The sequence below is a fragment of the Pelodiscus sinensis genome, chromosome 24 (assembly GCF_049634645.1).
Source record: "Pelodiscus sinensis isolate JC-2024 chromosome 24, ASM4963464v1, whole genome shotgun sequence".
Taxonomy (NCBI): domain Eukaryota; kingdom Metazoa; phylum Chordata; order Testudines; family Trionychidae; genus Pelodiscus; species Pelodiscus sinensis.
Window position 1 is genome coordinate 8,821,117 of NC_134734.1, and position 14,624 is coordinate 8,835,740.

The following is a 14,624-nucleotide window of genomic DNA, read 5'->3' on the forward strand; positions in this document are numbered from 1 at the left end:
TTGCCCTCATCTCTCCCACCCTCTCTCTTCCCCTCTCCCACCTCCTTTTCCCAGTCTCCCCGAGTTTTGTTCAATAAAGAGAGTTTCTATTTTTGAACACACGTGCCCTTTATTTTGTACATCAGGAAGGGGGGCTAGGGAGGGGTAAGTGGAAGGAGGTGAGGGAGAAATGGGGTACGAGCCCCCAATGGGGAGGACTGGGGTGGCTCTGTGGGCTCCTTGGGGTGGAAGCTGTCCTGCAGCCCTCCGATCGACTCCCCCTCTGGATGGCAGCCTGCGGCAAGTGCAGCCAGGCTGATGGCCGAGTGCTGTGATGTGCCCAGTGTGGGCACTCCAAGCCAGGACTGCTTTGCAAGCGGGGAACCCCTGAGAACTGTCCGGGGTGGGGGTCGGGTCCCTTTAAGCACAGCCCTCGGCTAGCCTGAGACAGCAGCTCCACGCTCTGAGTCCTCATCTGATGCCCTGCCAGTACTGCTTCTGGCCATCCTTAACCTCGGTTCAGGGTCCACTCAATGTGGACATGCTAGTTCGAATTAGCAAAACGCTAATTTGAACTAGTTTTTAGTTCTAGATGCACTAGTTCGAATTAGCTTAGTTCGAATTAACTAATTTGAATTAAGTTAGTTCGAATTAGTGCTGTAGTGTAGACATACCCCTACTTAGCTATTCAGTCCCCAGCCTGTAACAATGCTTGGGAGTCTTCCGCCCCGAGCGCAGGACTCTATACTTGTCCTTGTTGAACCTCATCAGGTTTCTTGTGGCCCAATCCTCTAATCTGTCCAGGTCACTTTGGACCCTATCCCTGCCCCCCAATGTATCTACCTCTCCCCCTAGCTTAGTGTCATCTGTGAACTTGCTGAGGGTACAATCCATTCCCTCGTCCAGGTCATTAATAAAGATATTGAACAAAATCGGTCCTAGAACAGATCCTTGGGCACTCTGCTAGAAACCAACCGCCAACCTGATATTAAGCCGTTGATCACTACCTATTGGGCCTGACAGTCTAGCCAGCTTTCTATCCATCTTAAAGTCCATTTATCCAATCCATAGTCCCTTAACTTACTGGCAAGAATATTGTGGGAGGCCATATCAGAAGCTTTGCTAAAGTCACATCCACTGACTTTCCCATATCCACAGAGCCAGTTACCTCATCTTAGAAGCTAATCAGATTGGTCAGGCATGACTTGCCCTTTATGAATCCATGTTGAACAATTCCTTGCTGCTTAATGCTCTGGTTGTCACCGGATGAACCCTAAGCCCTTTGTCTACTTCTATTTCTTCATCAATAATTTCTGTCTCTGAAACAAGTGTTTCTGACTCTTTGCTATCAGACATATTCACACTCTGCTTGGTTGTGGACATGAGGTCCCCACCCAGGATTGTGTCCAGTTCTTTATAAAAAGGTATGTTGCTATTGCAGACCAGACTGGCTGTTTGCCTCCTTTGCTTTCTGGTGCACATGCTTAAGTTTCTTTATCTTGGCTCTGCATTTTAGGGTATCTTGCTCATACTCCTTTAATATAGGGCTTAAGAAATGTGACTGTATGTGTCCTAGTTCCTATGGGTTACTCGCAGCTGAGATTACACTGATTCTTCTCCCTACACACTGATAAGATTCATAAGCTCTTCATTGCGTCAAGTAGGAGAGCATTTTGAGTAATATTCACCCCTGATTCCCTGAGAATTCATCATAAAGACCACCACACAACAAACCAGACACCAGGAAATGGATTTTTAAAGTTACCAGGGATCGCAGGTGGGAGGGGAGCATCTGTTTACCTTTTTATGTGGCTGCAGAGCAGCAGAGTTCAAAGCGCTGATCAGAGTGGCTTATCGGGCATTGTGGGAAACATGCTGGAGGCGAATAAAGGTGACTAAAACCCTATTGTACACACTGCATGATTGGTGACAATAAAGGGGGGGGAGTCTCATGCAGAGGTGGAAGCTTTCTGTCGCTAAAACTGGGTGTTTGCTGCAATTTTTGTCATGTCGCAATGTGGATGCTCTCTGGGTTTTGTCACCAAAAAGGATTTTTTGGCGACAAAACTTGCAAGTGTAGACAAGGCCTGTGTTTCACAGGGGATGCAGTGAGGCTTAATTAAAATGTGTTACAATCACCCAGGGAACCAAACGTGTATTACTGCCATTTTCAAGGCACATGAAGCTGTTACCATTCCTATGCATTGTGTACAAATAAGCCAGCCTTCTCCTGTTTCTTTAGCTTCACCTGCCATTATTGACCTGGACCTTTTGCCCTTTTTAACTTAATTTTTGCAGGGGAAGCGGGAAGGGGCAAGCACTTGCTTTAGAAGTACAAGATACAGTATGGCCTCTAGGTGGTGCAAGTTCTCTGTATAAAATATCATTAATCAACCAGAAAATAACTTGAGGATGCTGAAAGAGTAGGACCCTCAAGGGGTCCAGAGAGAATGAGGTGGAGTGTTTTATCCCTGCAGGCAGTTTTGAAAAACCTATCCTATATGAACTGTCCTGTGAAGCTTAATAAAAATCGGACCTGATCCCCTCACTCATCTTCTAGGCAAATAGTGATAGAAATGTAGCCGTGTTAGTCTGGTGTAGCTGAAACAAAAAACAGGACTATGTAGCACTTTAAAGACTAACAAGATGGTTTATTAGGTGATGAGCTTTCATGGGCCAGATCTGAGGAAGTGGGTCTGGCCCACGAAAGCTCATCACCTAATAAACCATCTTGTTAGTCTTTAAAGTGCTACATAGTCCTGTTTTTTGTTTCCTCTAGGCAAAGTGGATTTGAAATTAGAACAATCATCTTTCCACATCTGTTTTGCTACACAAAGCCCTAATGTGATCTATCTAAATCTGTTTTTACTGAATCAAATTAACACAGTTACCACACTGAAACTTATCTGTATTTTAATTTTTTTCATATTGGTTAAGACAAGTCATATTGTCATCTTTATGGTATTCAGATTAATCTCATGCTAACAAGTGAACTATGAATCAGGGGATCATCTTTTTGTTCTCTGTTCATTCAGCATCATCCAAATGATAAATAACAATAATAAATTGATCCTCTGAATGTTTTTTTTAGAGAAACTTTGGAAACATCCCTACCTGCAGAGAATTTGGTTCTGGGGAGTGATGACCCAAAAGGAAGAGTCTTTGCTGTGGACCTAAAGGAGTCTATGGCCAAACCAAAGAAATGCAATAAACTTCCTTTGAACAAGAAGAGAAAGGAAATGTGTAAGTCTTTTGTGTGTAAAAATATATCCTGAAGTAGGATTTAAGTGCGTTACAAATCTTTATGCTAGCCTACTGCAATGGAGTGCATCCTCCTCCCCTCCCCCATGAAATCAAGGATGCGTAGGAGTTTTTAAGTCTGACAGAAGTTTGCTCCAGTATTTGTCACTCAACAGTAGACCGTGACTTTGTCACAACAGTCTTTGCTCCCACCACCTCCATCTGTGTTTTTTTAAGTCTTGTGTTTTCTTTTTGTCTGTAGCAGATGAGAGCACGGAAGCGAACAAAGAAAGGCGTAAGTGTCACCGGAAAGGAGAGCCAAAGAAAATAGTTCAAGGCTACACCCTGATCACTGACCAAGAGGAAACGGAGGAAGGAGGAGGAAGTGCTTTCAGTGAGCTCAGTCCTGTTTCTGAAAGTTTAACACCGAGTTAGAGAGAGCCAAGAGAGAAACCTGGGTGTAAATTGAATAAACATGGAGACTTCCAGCACTTGATTGGCTCTGGGGCTAGCCCCATGCCTTTCAAAATAATGGGGAGGTTTTGTTTATACTCAGGAAAATTAATCTGGATTAATTAAAGGTGTGAATTTAAACAGAGTTGTTTAGGAATGCTCTCATTCAGAATAAAAATGGCCTTCATTTGGTTTATTTTCATAATCAATTGATCTCAAAGCATATCATACTTTTTAATATGTTTATCATCCCAGCTGCTGCATGGGGTCGGTTATCCCCATAGTATAGATTGGAAACTGAGTCAGGGAGTGGTGTCTTCCCTAAGGCCCCATAGAGAGCTTCTGGCACTACAGGAAACTGACAGGTTTGGCAAGCTCTATGCTAGTGGATTCATAGATTCCAAGGGAGGCCTGGGCAAAATGGGTCAGATCTGATCCACCAAGCCATGGGATCCAGCCCGCGGCGGCAGTGGGGAACCCCAGACAGGCTCCATTGCTTTCCCTGCAGCCCCACATGATATGGCTGCTGATCTCTGTTTGGCTACGTCTACACTGGCCCCTCTTCCGGAAGGGGCATGTAAATTTCACGAGTCGTCGTAGGGAAATCCGCAGGGGATTTAAATATCCCCCGCGGCATTTAAATAAAAATGTCCGCCGCTTTTTTCCGGCTTTTAAAAAAGCCGGAAAAGAGCGTCTAGACTGGCCCCGATCCTCCAGAAAAAGTGCCCTTTTCCGGAAGGTCTTATTCCTACTTCAAAGGCACTTTTTCCGGAGGATCGGGGCCAGTCTAGACGCTCTTTTCCGGCTTTTTTAAAAGCCGGAAAAAAGCGGCGGACATTTTTATTTAAATGCCGCGGGGGATATTTAAATCCCCCGCGGATTTCCCTACGACGACTCGTGAAATTTACATGCCCCTTCTGGAGGAGGGGCCAGTGTAGACGTAGCCTTTCTGTTTCAGAACTGGAGGGAATGGGGGGAAAGCTTCAGGAGCTGCCCCTGCCTCATCACAATCCCATTGGCTGATTTCTAGACAGCAACTAGCCAAAGGGAGCTGCCTGTTTGACTAACAGGCAGCCAAGAAGAACCACACCCACTCTCCTTGGCTCAGTTATTCACACAAGCACATGGCTGGGCAGGCAGGCTGGCTGTCTGGGAAACATTTTAAGCTCTGCAAGCCTTAGCTCTGCAGGCAAGCAGGCTAGTTTGGCTGCTGGCTGGTAAATCTCCTGGCCAGAGCCTGCCTCTGGCATCCCAGCCCCACCCTTCACCAACCTTCTGCCCCCTCAATCAACATACACAAACCCTCTACCCCCCACTTGCACCCATTCCTCCTCCGAAATTTGGCACCCCAATCTGCTGCCCCAGATCACAATCTCCTATCCTAGGTCACATCCCAAACCCCTGTACTCCAGTTCCCTGCTCTAGGTTGTATCCACCTCCTTCACTCAAACTCCCTCCCAGATGCCATTCTCCCTTCTGCACCCCAGTCCTTTACCCCAAGCTCCTTCTGAACCCTACCTGCATCCCAGAACCTGCATCTCCTCCATTAATATCATGGAAAAGTATGGCCCTCCACCACTTCCCAAAATTTTGGAGTGCCTCCCCCCTCATTAAAAATTATTGCCCACCCCTGTTCCAAGGTCAAAAGGGACTTGTGATCAATTAGTCTAACATAACAAAGTCCAGCATAACAAAGGCCATAGGACTGCCCCACAATAATTCTTTTTAAGCGAGATTCTATCTTTAAAAATACTCTATAACTACTGCTATATCCTTCTCCTTTTATTGACAGGCAACTTTTATCTAAATGAGTGTGTCTAAATGAATGTGCTTCTTTCAGTGCAGCTCATCCAATGTAGTTGTATCAGATTAGTGACACCTGTAAATTATCCTGACCTGTGTAGACAAACCCTCAAAAATTGCAAGTTTAGATTAACAAGGATTTCGTGTTCAGTATCTTTGTCTTCTGGAGCCTCTAGGTTGTGCAAGGTGCCTGCTGATGTGTGTTTTTGTTGATGTTCTGTAGATCAGTGTGTGGCATGGGTCCAATGTTCTTATCCCAGCTGTGAGAAATGGCGGCGTCTTAGTAGTGATGTCGATCCCTCAGTTCTTCCCGAAGACTGGACATGCAGCCAAAACACCGGTAAACAGTGTAGCAGCCTTCTTTGACCTTGCGGTCGCTAGGGATGTTAGTGTATAGTTGTTTGAACAATTAGCGGATAAGCCTGGGCTTATTAGTTAATCCTAACAACTACATGCATGTCCCTCCCTTGCCTGCTGCCTCTGTATCAGAGGCAGCAAGAGGTGGGGAGACAGGAGCCAACTCCCCATGAGCACCAGATCCTGTGGAGCCACCTGCCCCCCCGATCTCCATGCTGCTGCCTCTGATAGAGAGGCAGCAGCATAGCAGGTGAGAGGAACAGGAGGGAGCCAGTATACAAGGTAAGCCAGTTTTCAAGATGGCTTCTCTTGTATTGTTGCTTTCCGTAGAAGTGAGGGGAGGCAGGTGGGAGCCAACGCTCAGGGGAAGCCAGCTTAAAAGCTGACTTCCCCCGAGCACCAGCTTTACAGAGTTGCCTCTTCCCCTACCCCCCACTGTTGCCTCTGTATCAGAGGCAGCAGCACGGGGTGGAGAAGGCTGGATGCCAAAGCAGCCTCTGTCCGCAGGGAGCTTGGGCCCCACTGCAGACAGGCGCTGCTGCCGCAGAGCAGCCTCTGTCTGCGCCAGGCCCAAGCTTGCTGGTGACAGAGGCTGCTCTGTGGGATGCAGATGAGGCCCCCCAGAAGTGGGGCTGGGAGCACACTGGCTGCTGGCCCTGTCTCCAGGGACTATCGAATAATTGTGTAACTGCTATGATTATTAAATTACACAGTATCTAATATCCCTATAAGTTAGGCCTGGGCAAAATACGGCCTTCAGGCTGGATCTGGCCCACCAAGCCACCGGATCTGGCCTGTGGAGGCAGCAGGGAGCACCAGGCAGGCTGCTTTGCTTGCCCTGCAGCCCTGTGAGCCACGCAGAAACTCAGCTGCAGGGCTCTGTTTCTGTTGTAAAACTGGAGGGGAGGGAGGAAGATTTAGGAGTACCCCGCCCCCAGTACATTCCCATTGGCCAGTTTCTGCAGAAACCTGCCAATGGGAGCTGCTTGTTGGAGTAACAGGCAGCCAAGAAGAACCACGTCCCCTGTCCCCTCTTTACTGCTGAGTTATTCATGAAGCGCATGGCCAGGCAAGCAGGCTGGCTGACTGGCTGGGAAACATTTTAAGCTCTTCAGGCAGGCAGGCTAGTTTGCAGCTGACAAGTAAGAATCTTGGCCACAGCCTGCTTCTGGCACCCCAGCCCTTTTCTGCCTCCCCTCAATCAATATATACAAACCCTCTGCCCCCTGCTTGCACCCATGCCTCCTCCCATATTTGGCACCCCAATCTCCTGCCCCAGATCACAATCCCCTCCTATCCTAGGTCACATCCCAAACCCCTGCACTCTAGTCCCCTGCCCTAGGTCATATCCACCTCTTTCACCCAAACTCCCTCCCAAACTGTGTTCTCCCTCCTGCACCCCAGTCCTTTACCCCAAGCTCCCTTCTGCACCCAACCTGCATCTCCTCCATTAATATCATAGAACAGCCCTCGACCCCTTTCCAAAATCTTGGAGTAGACCCCCATCAAAAATTATTTCCCACCCCTGCTATAGGTCACCAGCTCAAATTGAGCCCAAACTACTAGTGATCATTTGTCTGGCTATTAAGGAGGAGAGCAGAAACAAATTTTGTGGGATTAGCATAATTTCTAAAGCACAAGTGTCGTCACAAAAATCCTCTACAATAGGCCTCCTGAGAAAGCAGCTTATGCAGACCATTCAGCGCCTATTTAGTTACACAAACAAGGGCCAGGTTTTCAGCCAGCAGAGGTGTTTAGGGCTGGATTTGCCATAAAAGCTCTACTTCCCATTCTCCTGAGATCTTTGGAAGCCCTGCCCATTTATTTTGGAACTAAATGAGTTTTGAGCTCTTTTGAAAACCCAGTCCTGGTTGCAAATGCTAGGAAATCTTGAAATTTATTCTGGTTGGGATTTATTGACTCCAGTGAAGTCAGTGATGCTGATTTACACTAGGGCTGTGTCTACACTACAAGGTTTTTGCGCAAAAACTGGCAGAGCATCCACACCTCAAGCACGTTTTTGCGCGCGCGCGCACACACACACACAGAAATACAGTAAATAGACAGGATAGCGGGCTTTTGCCAATAGTTATTCCTCTCCCCATGAGCCCTTGTGCAAAAAGGCATGTGTGGAAGCTCTGCAGGGGTTTCTTGCGCAAAAAGACCTATCAGAAAAAGCACAGGTGCTCTGATGGCCATTCTGTTAGTGACAATTAGAACTTTCTTGCGCAAGAGCGTCCATGCAGTGTGGACTCTCTCTTGCGCAAAAGCACATTGCACAGGCTTTTGCAATGTGCTTTTGAGGTGTGGATGTGCTTTTGCACAAGAAGTTTTTGCGGAAGATCTCTTCCACAAAAAGCTTCTTACACAAAAACCTTGTGGTGTAGACAAAGCCTAGATGAGGATAAATAGATTCATTGATTTTTTTAGGGCCCATTCTGAGCACCTAATCTGCTCTCCTGTGTAGCATAGGCTGGAGAATTATGCCAAGGATTCCTGCATAACTTCTGTTTGAGCTATAGCAGGTCTTTGAGAAAGACATCCAGTCTTCATTTAAAGCCCTGAGTGGTAGAAAAGCCACTACATCCCTACTACATAAGTTATTCCAATACTAAATTCTCCTCTCTGTCCAAAAACTCACCTTTTTTCTAGTCTGAATTTGTCTAGCACAGGGGTGGTCTGCGGGCCAGAGCTGGTTCCCCAAGGTTAGCCCCTGGTGGGTCATCTACACAGTATTTCCCCAGTATTACAGTATGTTCATAGCTCCCATTGACAGTGGATCACTGTTCTTGGCCAGTGGGAGCTGTGGGAAGTGGTGTCCTGGTCCACATCACTTCCTGCAGTTCCCATTGACAGGGAACAGTGATCTGGGCTCTGCAAGTGGCTGTACTGGTGGATGTGCAGGTAAGTACAGTGCTGAAGACCCACCAAGGGATAAGCCTGGTGAACTGTATCTGGCCTGTAGGCTGCTTATTGCCCACCCCGGCCTAGCATCAGCTCTCTATCCTCTGAACCTCGCTGCCTTTGTGTGCTAGATTAATAATTTGTCTAGTATCAGAAACCGTTTCCCCATGCAGGTACTTGTAGTGTCTGATGAAGTCACCCCTTAAGCTGCTCCTTGACCTAAACAGACTGAGTTGTTATAGTCTTTCACTGTGAGGCAGGTTTCATTTTGACAATGTTGAATGCTTTGTTTTTGCATTACCATTTTTACTATTGCTAGAACACTTACTTGGTGTTTCTCAGGTCTTTCAGGGTAGGGGGCTGGTGATGCGGGGACTGTGGGAGTCAGGGCATGGCCTTGGGGATGTAGAGGCTCAGGGCAGGAGGCTGGGGAGGTGGGTGTGTGTGAGAATGAGGGTTGGGGGATGAGGAGGGGTTCAGGGCAGGAGGCCAGGGCTTTGTGGGGTGCAGGAGTCAGGGTGAGGGGTTGATGAATGGCTCAGGGCAGAGGGTGAAAGTGCAGGAATCAGGGCAGTGGGTTAGGAGGAGGAGAGCTCAGGGGGTGACTACTGGCTTCTCTCCAGAAGCAGCCCAGGGCGGTGGGGATCCATCTGTCACATCCCACCTAGTCCCTGGGGTGAAGGTAAGGGCTGCACATCCTGCCTCTGGCTACTCCCGGGGTAGGCCCAGGATAGGGGTGGGACACGCACCCTGCCCCCAGGCTTCTCCTGGGGCCAGCCTGGGGAACGCCCAGTGCAGGGGGGGGCTACACAGGCCAGTTCCAGGGGCTTTCTCTCTCCCCCATCTCCCAGTCCCAGTGCAGCTTTCTCCCTCCCTTTTCCTCACCCCCGGTCCAACACAACTTTCTCCCTCTCCCCCCATCTTCCTCCCTCCTGGGCCCTCGTCCAGTAGGGTTTTCTCCCCCCACAACCCAATGCTGTGGCCAAGGGTAGGGGTCGGGTTTGGGGCAGGATGGCCACTTACCCTGTCCAGTGGCTAACAGTGTGGTGAGCCCAAGTCACTCTCTCGGTGGTGTGGCTGCTCGCAGTGATCACGCTGCATTATAGCTCTCCCCTGTGTTCACTGCCCCTAGTGGTCATTCTTCAGTTTCGCTGTTTTCCAATCAGCTCCCTTTTTCTTCATGTTTTGGAAAACAATCCCATTCCAGGCAGATCCTGTTTTCCTGGCACAATCAAACCCTGACTTGGCTTTAAGTTAGGATAAGAGGAAGCTGCAAACCTAATTTGGTGGTCCTAACATTGTTTAGGAGGAACTCTTGAACAAATGGACTCACAGACAGCCACCCACCTAGATGCACATTTCTAAAATATATAAATAGATATGAATCAAAACAATAAAGTTGAAACAAAACCATATGATGAGGTTGAAATAAAATATTTTGGAATATTTCATTTCACAATAAACTCTATTTCTGTTTTTCACCCCCATTTGAGATTTACAAAATCTCAGAATTTCTCACTCAGCTGTGGCTGTTGTTGTTGTTTGTGTATTGCAGACTTGCAGTACAAGAGCTGCGATGCACCCGAGGAGATGTGGTCGGGATCTGAAAACGATGTAGTGTATGCTACCTATGTGCCTGGGTCAATCATATGGGCCAAACAGTTTGGCTACCCATGGTAGGTGTCCATAATGCTGGAAAAATGGTAAGCTGGTCAACTATGAACAGAGCTTTTAAAAATGGACAGCACAGTACACATGTAAAACATAGAGTGCGAGCTAGCCAGAGTGCTGGATTTGCACTGTAGAGACCTGATATCTATTTCTGGTTCTACCATTTGTCTGCCAAGTGACAAAGTTATTTTACCACTCCATGTCAGTTTCCCCACAAAACTTGTATGTTTAGACCTGGGTGGGCAATAATTTTTGATGGGGGGGGGCCACTCCAAGATTTTGGAAAGTGGACAAGCGCCACGCTCTTCCATCATACTAATGGAGGAGATGGGATATGGGATGGAGGTTGGGTGCAGAAGGGAGCTTGGGGTAAAGGACTGGGGTGCAGGAGGGAGAATGGAGTCTGGGGGGGAGTTTGGGTGAAGGAGGCGGATATGACCTAGGGCAGGGGACTGGAGTGTAGGGGTTTGGGATGTGACCTAGGGTAGGAGGGGATTGTAATCTGGGGCAGGAAATTGGGGTGCCAGATCTGGGAGGAGGCATGGATGCAAGAGGGGGTCAGAGGGTTTGTGTATGTTGATGGGGGTGGTGGGGGCAGAGGGTTGGGGAAAGGTAGAGCTGGGGTGCCAGATGCAGGCTCTGGCCAGAAGACTTACCAGCCAGCAGCCATACCAGCGTGCTCGCCTGCAGAGCTTTAAATGTTTCCCAGCCAACCAGCCTGCCTGCCTGACCATGTGCTTGTATGAATAACCCAGCTGAGGAGAGGGGGTGTGGTTCTTCTTGGCTGCCTGTTATTCAAACAGGCAGCTCTCATTGGCCAGTTGCTGTCTAGAAATCAGCCAATGGGATTGTGCTGAGGCAGGGGCATCTCCTGAAGCTTTCCTCCCACCCCTCCAGTTTTGAAACAGAAATGGGGTCTGGATGCCTCTGCGTCTGCAGGCTGGATCTGGTAGCTTGGCAGGTTGGATCCAGGCTGTGGGCCATATTTTGCCCAGGCCAGGTTTAGACTATCAGTTCTTGGGTTGGTGACTGTCTCTCACTTTGTGCCCTTGCTGAGCCTGGTGCCATATGGCCCTTGTCTGAGGTTAGGCTTCTTGGTGTTCCTCTCATATAAATAATTAAAAGCAATAAGGTAGCACTGTTTGAGATCAGGGTCCTGCTGAACTGGGCACAGCACAAACAGGTAGTGAGAAACAATCTCTGCCTCAACAATCTCACGCTCTACATAAATAAGACAAGCACAGGATTATATATCAGAAGGGGAAAGAGACTTTAGGGGGTATGTCTTCATTGTACAGATAACCTGGGCTCTTATTTGAGTGTTTCCCCTTTCCTGGCTCCCATCTACATATAAAATCCTTTGCCTTGGGTTTAGTGGTGCTTTTGAACTCAGTCTAGCAGGCCTGTCTGATACAGGATAAGCCTGATTGGAGGCTTTCATTAACTTTGTGGTGGGGACACAGACTAAATCATTTAAGGGCTAGCTCCGCGGTCACTAACCTGTCGATCGTGAACGATTGGTCGATCCTGGGGGCTCGACCAGTCGATCACAAGGCTTTCGTGGGCTTCCCCCCTCAGTCTCCTTTACCCCCAAGAAGAACCCTGCGCTGGCACTACCTCCAGCGACAATGGAGGTAGCGTGGGCTTCTTGCGGGGTGTGGGGGGGAGTTCTGCAGCTGCGTGCCAGGTCCAGGAAGTGGGAAGGCTGGTCTTCTTCCCCCCCAAACAGCTGGTGTGGTATCTGAAATGCTGTGTTTGTCACACGCCAGCGACTTTCTTTCCCCTGTTGCCTTCCTGCACGGTGGGGAGGAAGGGGAGTAGGAGTACCGGGACTGTGCTAGTTCCAACTGCTCAGGCAGTGCGTGCTGCCGTGGGGAGCATAGGAGCAGGGCGTGCGCTGCCTGAACAGTTGGAGCTGGCGTAGTCCTGGGACTCCTACTCCCCACCCCCTGCGCAGGAAGGCAGCAGGGGGAAAGAAGTAATTGGCTTGCAACAGACCAGCGTTTCAGGTAACACACCAGCAGTTTGGGGGAGGGGGAAGCAGACCGCGCACTTCCTAGACCTGGCGTGCCCCCACCAGCACCCTGCCTTAGCACCCTGCGCCAGCACCCAGCCTTAGCACCCTGCCCCAGCCCCCACCAGCACCCTGCCCCAGCACCCTGCCTCCTGCCCCAGTCCCCACCAGTACCCTACCCCCTGGCCAGACACCTACCAGCAACCTGCCCCCGGCCAGACTCCCTGAACCCTGCCCAAACCCCCAGCAGCACCTAGCTCCTGCCCCCTGGCCAGAGTCCCATGAGCACCTTGTCCCCTGGCCAGACCCCCATGAGCACCTTGCTCCTGCCCCCTCCCTTCTGGCCAGACACCTACCCCCAGCTTGCTCCTGTACCCTATTTCCCACCCAGATTCTGTACCCCCATCCCTATCCCACTCACTGGCAGCCCTGTCCTGCACACTGAAGCCCTCATTTTTGTAGCGGGGCCCACAAATGCCACTAACCCTGGTACCCAGGGGTATGTCTACACTGCCACCCTAGTTCGAACTAGGGTGGCTAATGTAGGCAATCGAAGTTGCAAATGAATCCTGGGATTTAAATATCCCGGGCTTCATTTGCATCTTGCCGGGCGCCGCCATTTTTAAATCCCCATTAGTGCGGACTCCGTGCCCATGGCTACACGCGGCACAGAGTAGGTAGTTCGAATTAGGCTCTCTAATTCAAACTACCGTTATACCTCCCACGAGGAGTAATGGTAGTTTGAATTAGAGAGCCTAATTGGAACTACCTACTCAGTGTTGCATGTAGCCGCGGGCATGGAGTCCGCACTAATGGGGATTCAAAAATGGTGGCGCCCGGCAAGATGCAAATGAAGCCCGGGATATTTAAATCCCGGGCTTCATTTGCAACTTCGATTGCCAACATTAGCCACCCTAGTTCGAACTAGGTTGGCAGTGTAGACATACCCCAGAAGAGTTAATCTGGTCTGGGCTTGGAGTGCCAGAGGAGTGAGGTGTCTCAGTTGGGGCCACATAAGTGAAGCTTGGGGGGTTTTGGAGGGGTTGTTTTTTTTGCATCTTACTTGTGTGGCCCTGACTGACTTCTCTGTGGGTCAGTGACCCCTTACTCAAAACAGGTTCCCCGCCCCTCTCATAAATAAAGACAATGCTGAAACATTCTTTGATAGGATAATGAGTTTCTTTGATAGGATAACGAGTCTTGTGGATAAGGGAGAAGCAGTGGATGTGGTATACCTAGACTTTAGTAAGGCATTTGATATGGTCTCGCATGATATTCTTATCAATAAACTAGGCAAATACAACTTAGATGGGGCTACTATAAGGTGGGTGCATAACTGGCTGGATAACCGTACTCAGAGAGTAGTTATTAATGGTTCACAATCCTGCTGGAAAGGTATAACAAGTGGGGTTCCACAGGGGTCTGTTTTGGGACCTGCTGTGTTCAATATCTTCATCAACAATTTAGATATTGGCATAGAAAGTACGCTTATTAAGTTTGCAGATGATACCAAGCTGGGAGGGGTTGCGACTGCTCTGGAGGATAGAGTCATAATTCAAAATGATCTGGACAAATTGGAGAAATGGTCTGAGGTAAACAGGTTGACAAATGCAAAGTGCTCCACTTAGGAAGGAACAGTCAGTTTCACACATAGGATACGTCTAGACTACATGGCTCCGTTGACGGAGACATGTAGATTTGTTTGATCGGCAAAGGGAAATTAAGCTGTAATTTAAATAATCGTGGCTTCATTTAAATTTAAATGGCTGCCCCGCTTTGCTGATCAGCTGTTTGTCGGCAGATTGGGGCCGTCTGGACGCTCCCCTGACAACATGAAAGCCCTTTATCGACCTCCCCAGTAAACCTCAACCTATGAGGCATAACGGGGAGGTCGATAAAGGGCTTTCAGGTCAGCGCGGGAGCGTCCAGACTAGCGCGCTGAGCCGATAAACAGCTTATTAGCTGTTTGTCGGCTCAGCGCGGCAGCCATTTAAATTTAAATGAAGCCGCAATTATTTGAATCACGGCTTCATTTCACTCTGTCGATCAGCCTAATCTACATGGCTCCATCGATGGAGCCATGTAGTTTAGACACACCCATCCAGAATGGGAAGCGACTTTTATAAAGGAGTACGGCAGAAAGGGATCTAGGGGTTATAGTGGACCACAAGCTGAATATAAGTCAGCAGTGTGATGTTGTTGC

At 48.8% G+C, this 14,624-nt stretch overlaps 1 protein-coding gene across 10 annotated transcripts in view; it reads left to right on the forward strand.

Moving 5' to 3' along the window:
• Positions 1-14,624, forward strand: part of ZCWPW1 (zinc finger CW-type and PWWP domain containing 1) — a 111,354-nt gene that overhangs the window by 41,301 nt on the left and 55,429 nt on the right. For 5 of the 10 annotated variants that reach the window (XM_075907298.1, XM_006114661.4, XM_025180445.2 and 2 more), the window contains 4 exons: positions 3,071-3,222; positions 3,482-3,613; positions 5,699-5,815; positions 10,292-10,412. In XM_075907298.1, coding sequence (XP_075763413.1) covers positions 3,071-3,222; positions 3,482-3,613; positions 5,699-5,815; positions 10,292-10,412 — 522 coding nt within the window. The remainder of the gene's footprint in view (positions 1-3,070; positions 3,223-3,481; positions 3,614-5,698; positions 5,816-10,291; positions 10,413-14,624) is intronic. The other 5 variants (XM_075907300.1, XM_075907294.1, XM_075907296.1 and 2 more) reach the window with 4 other exon arrangements.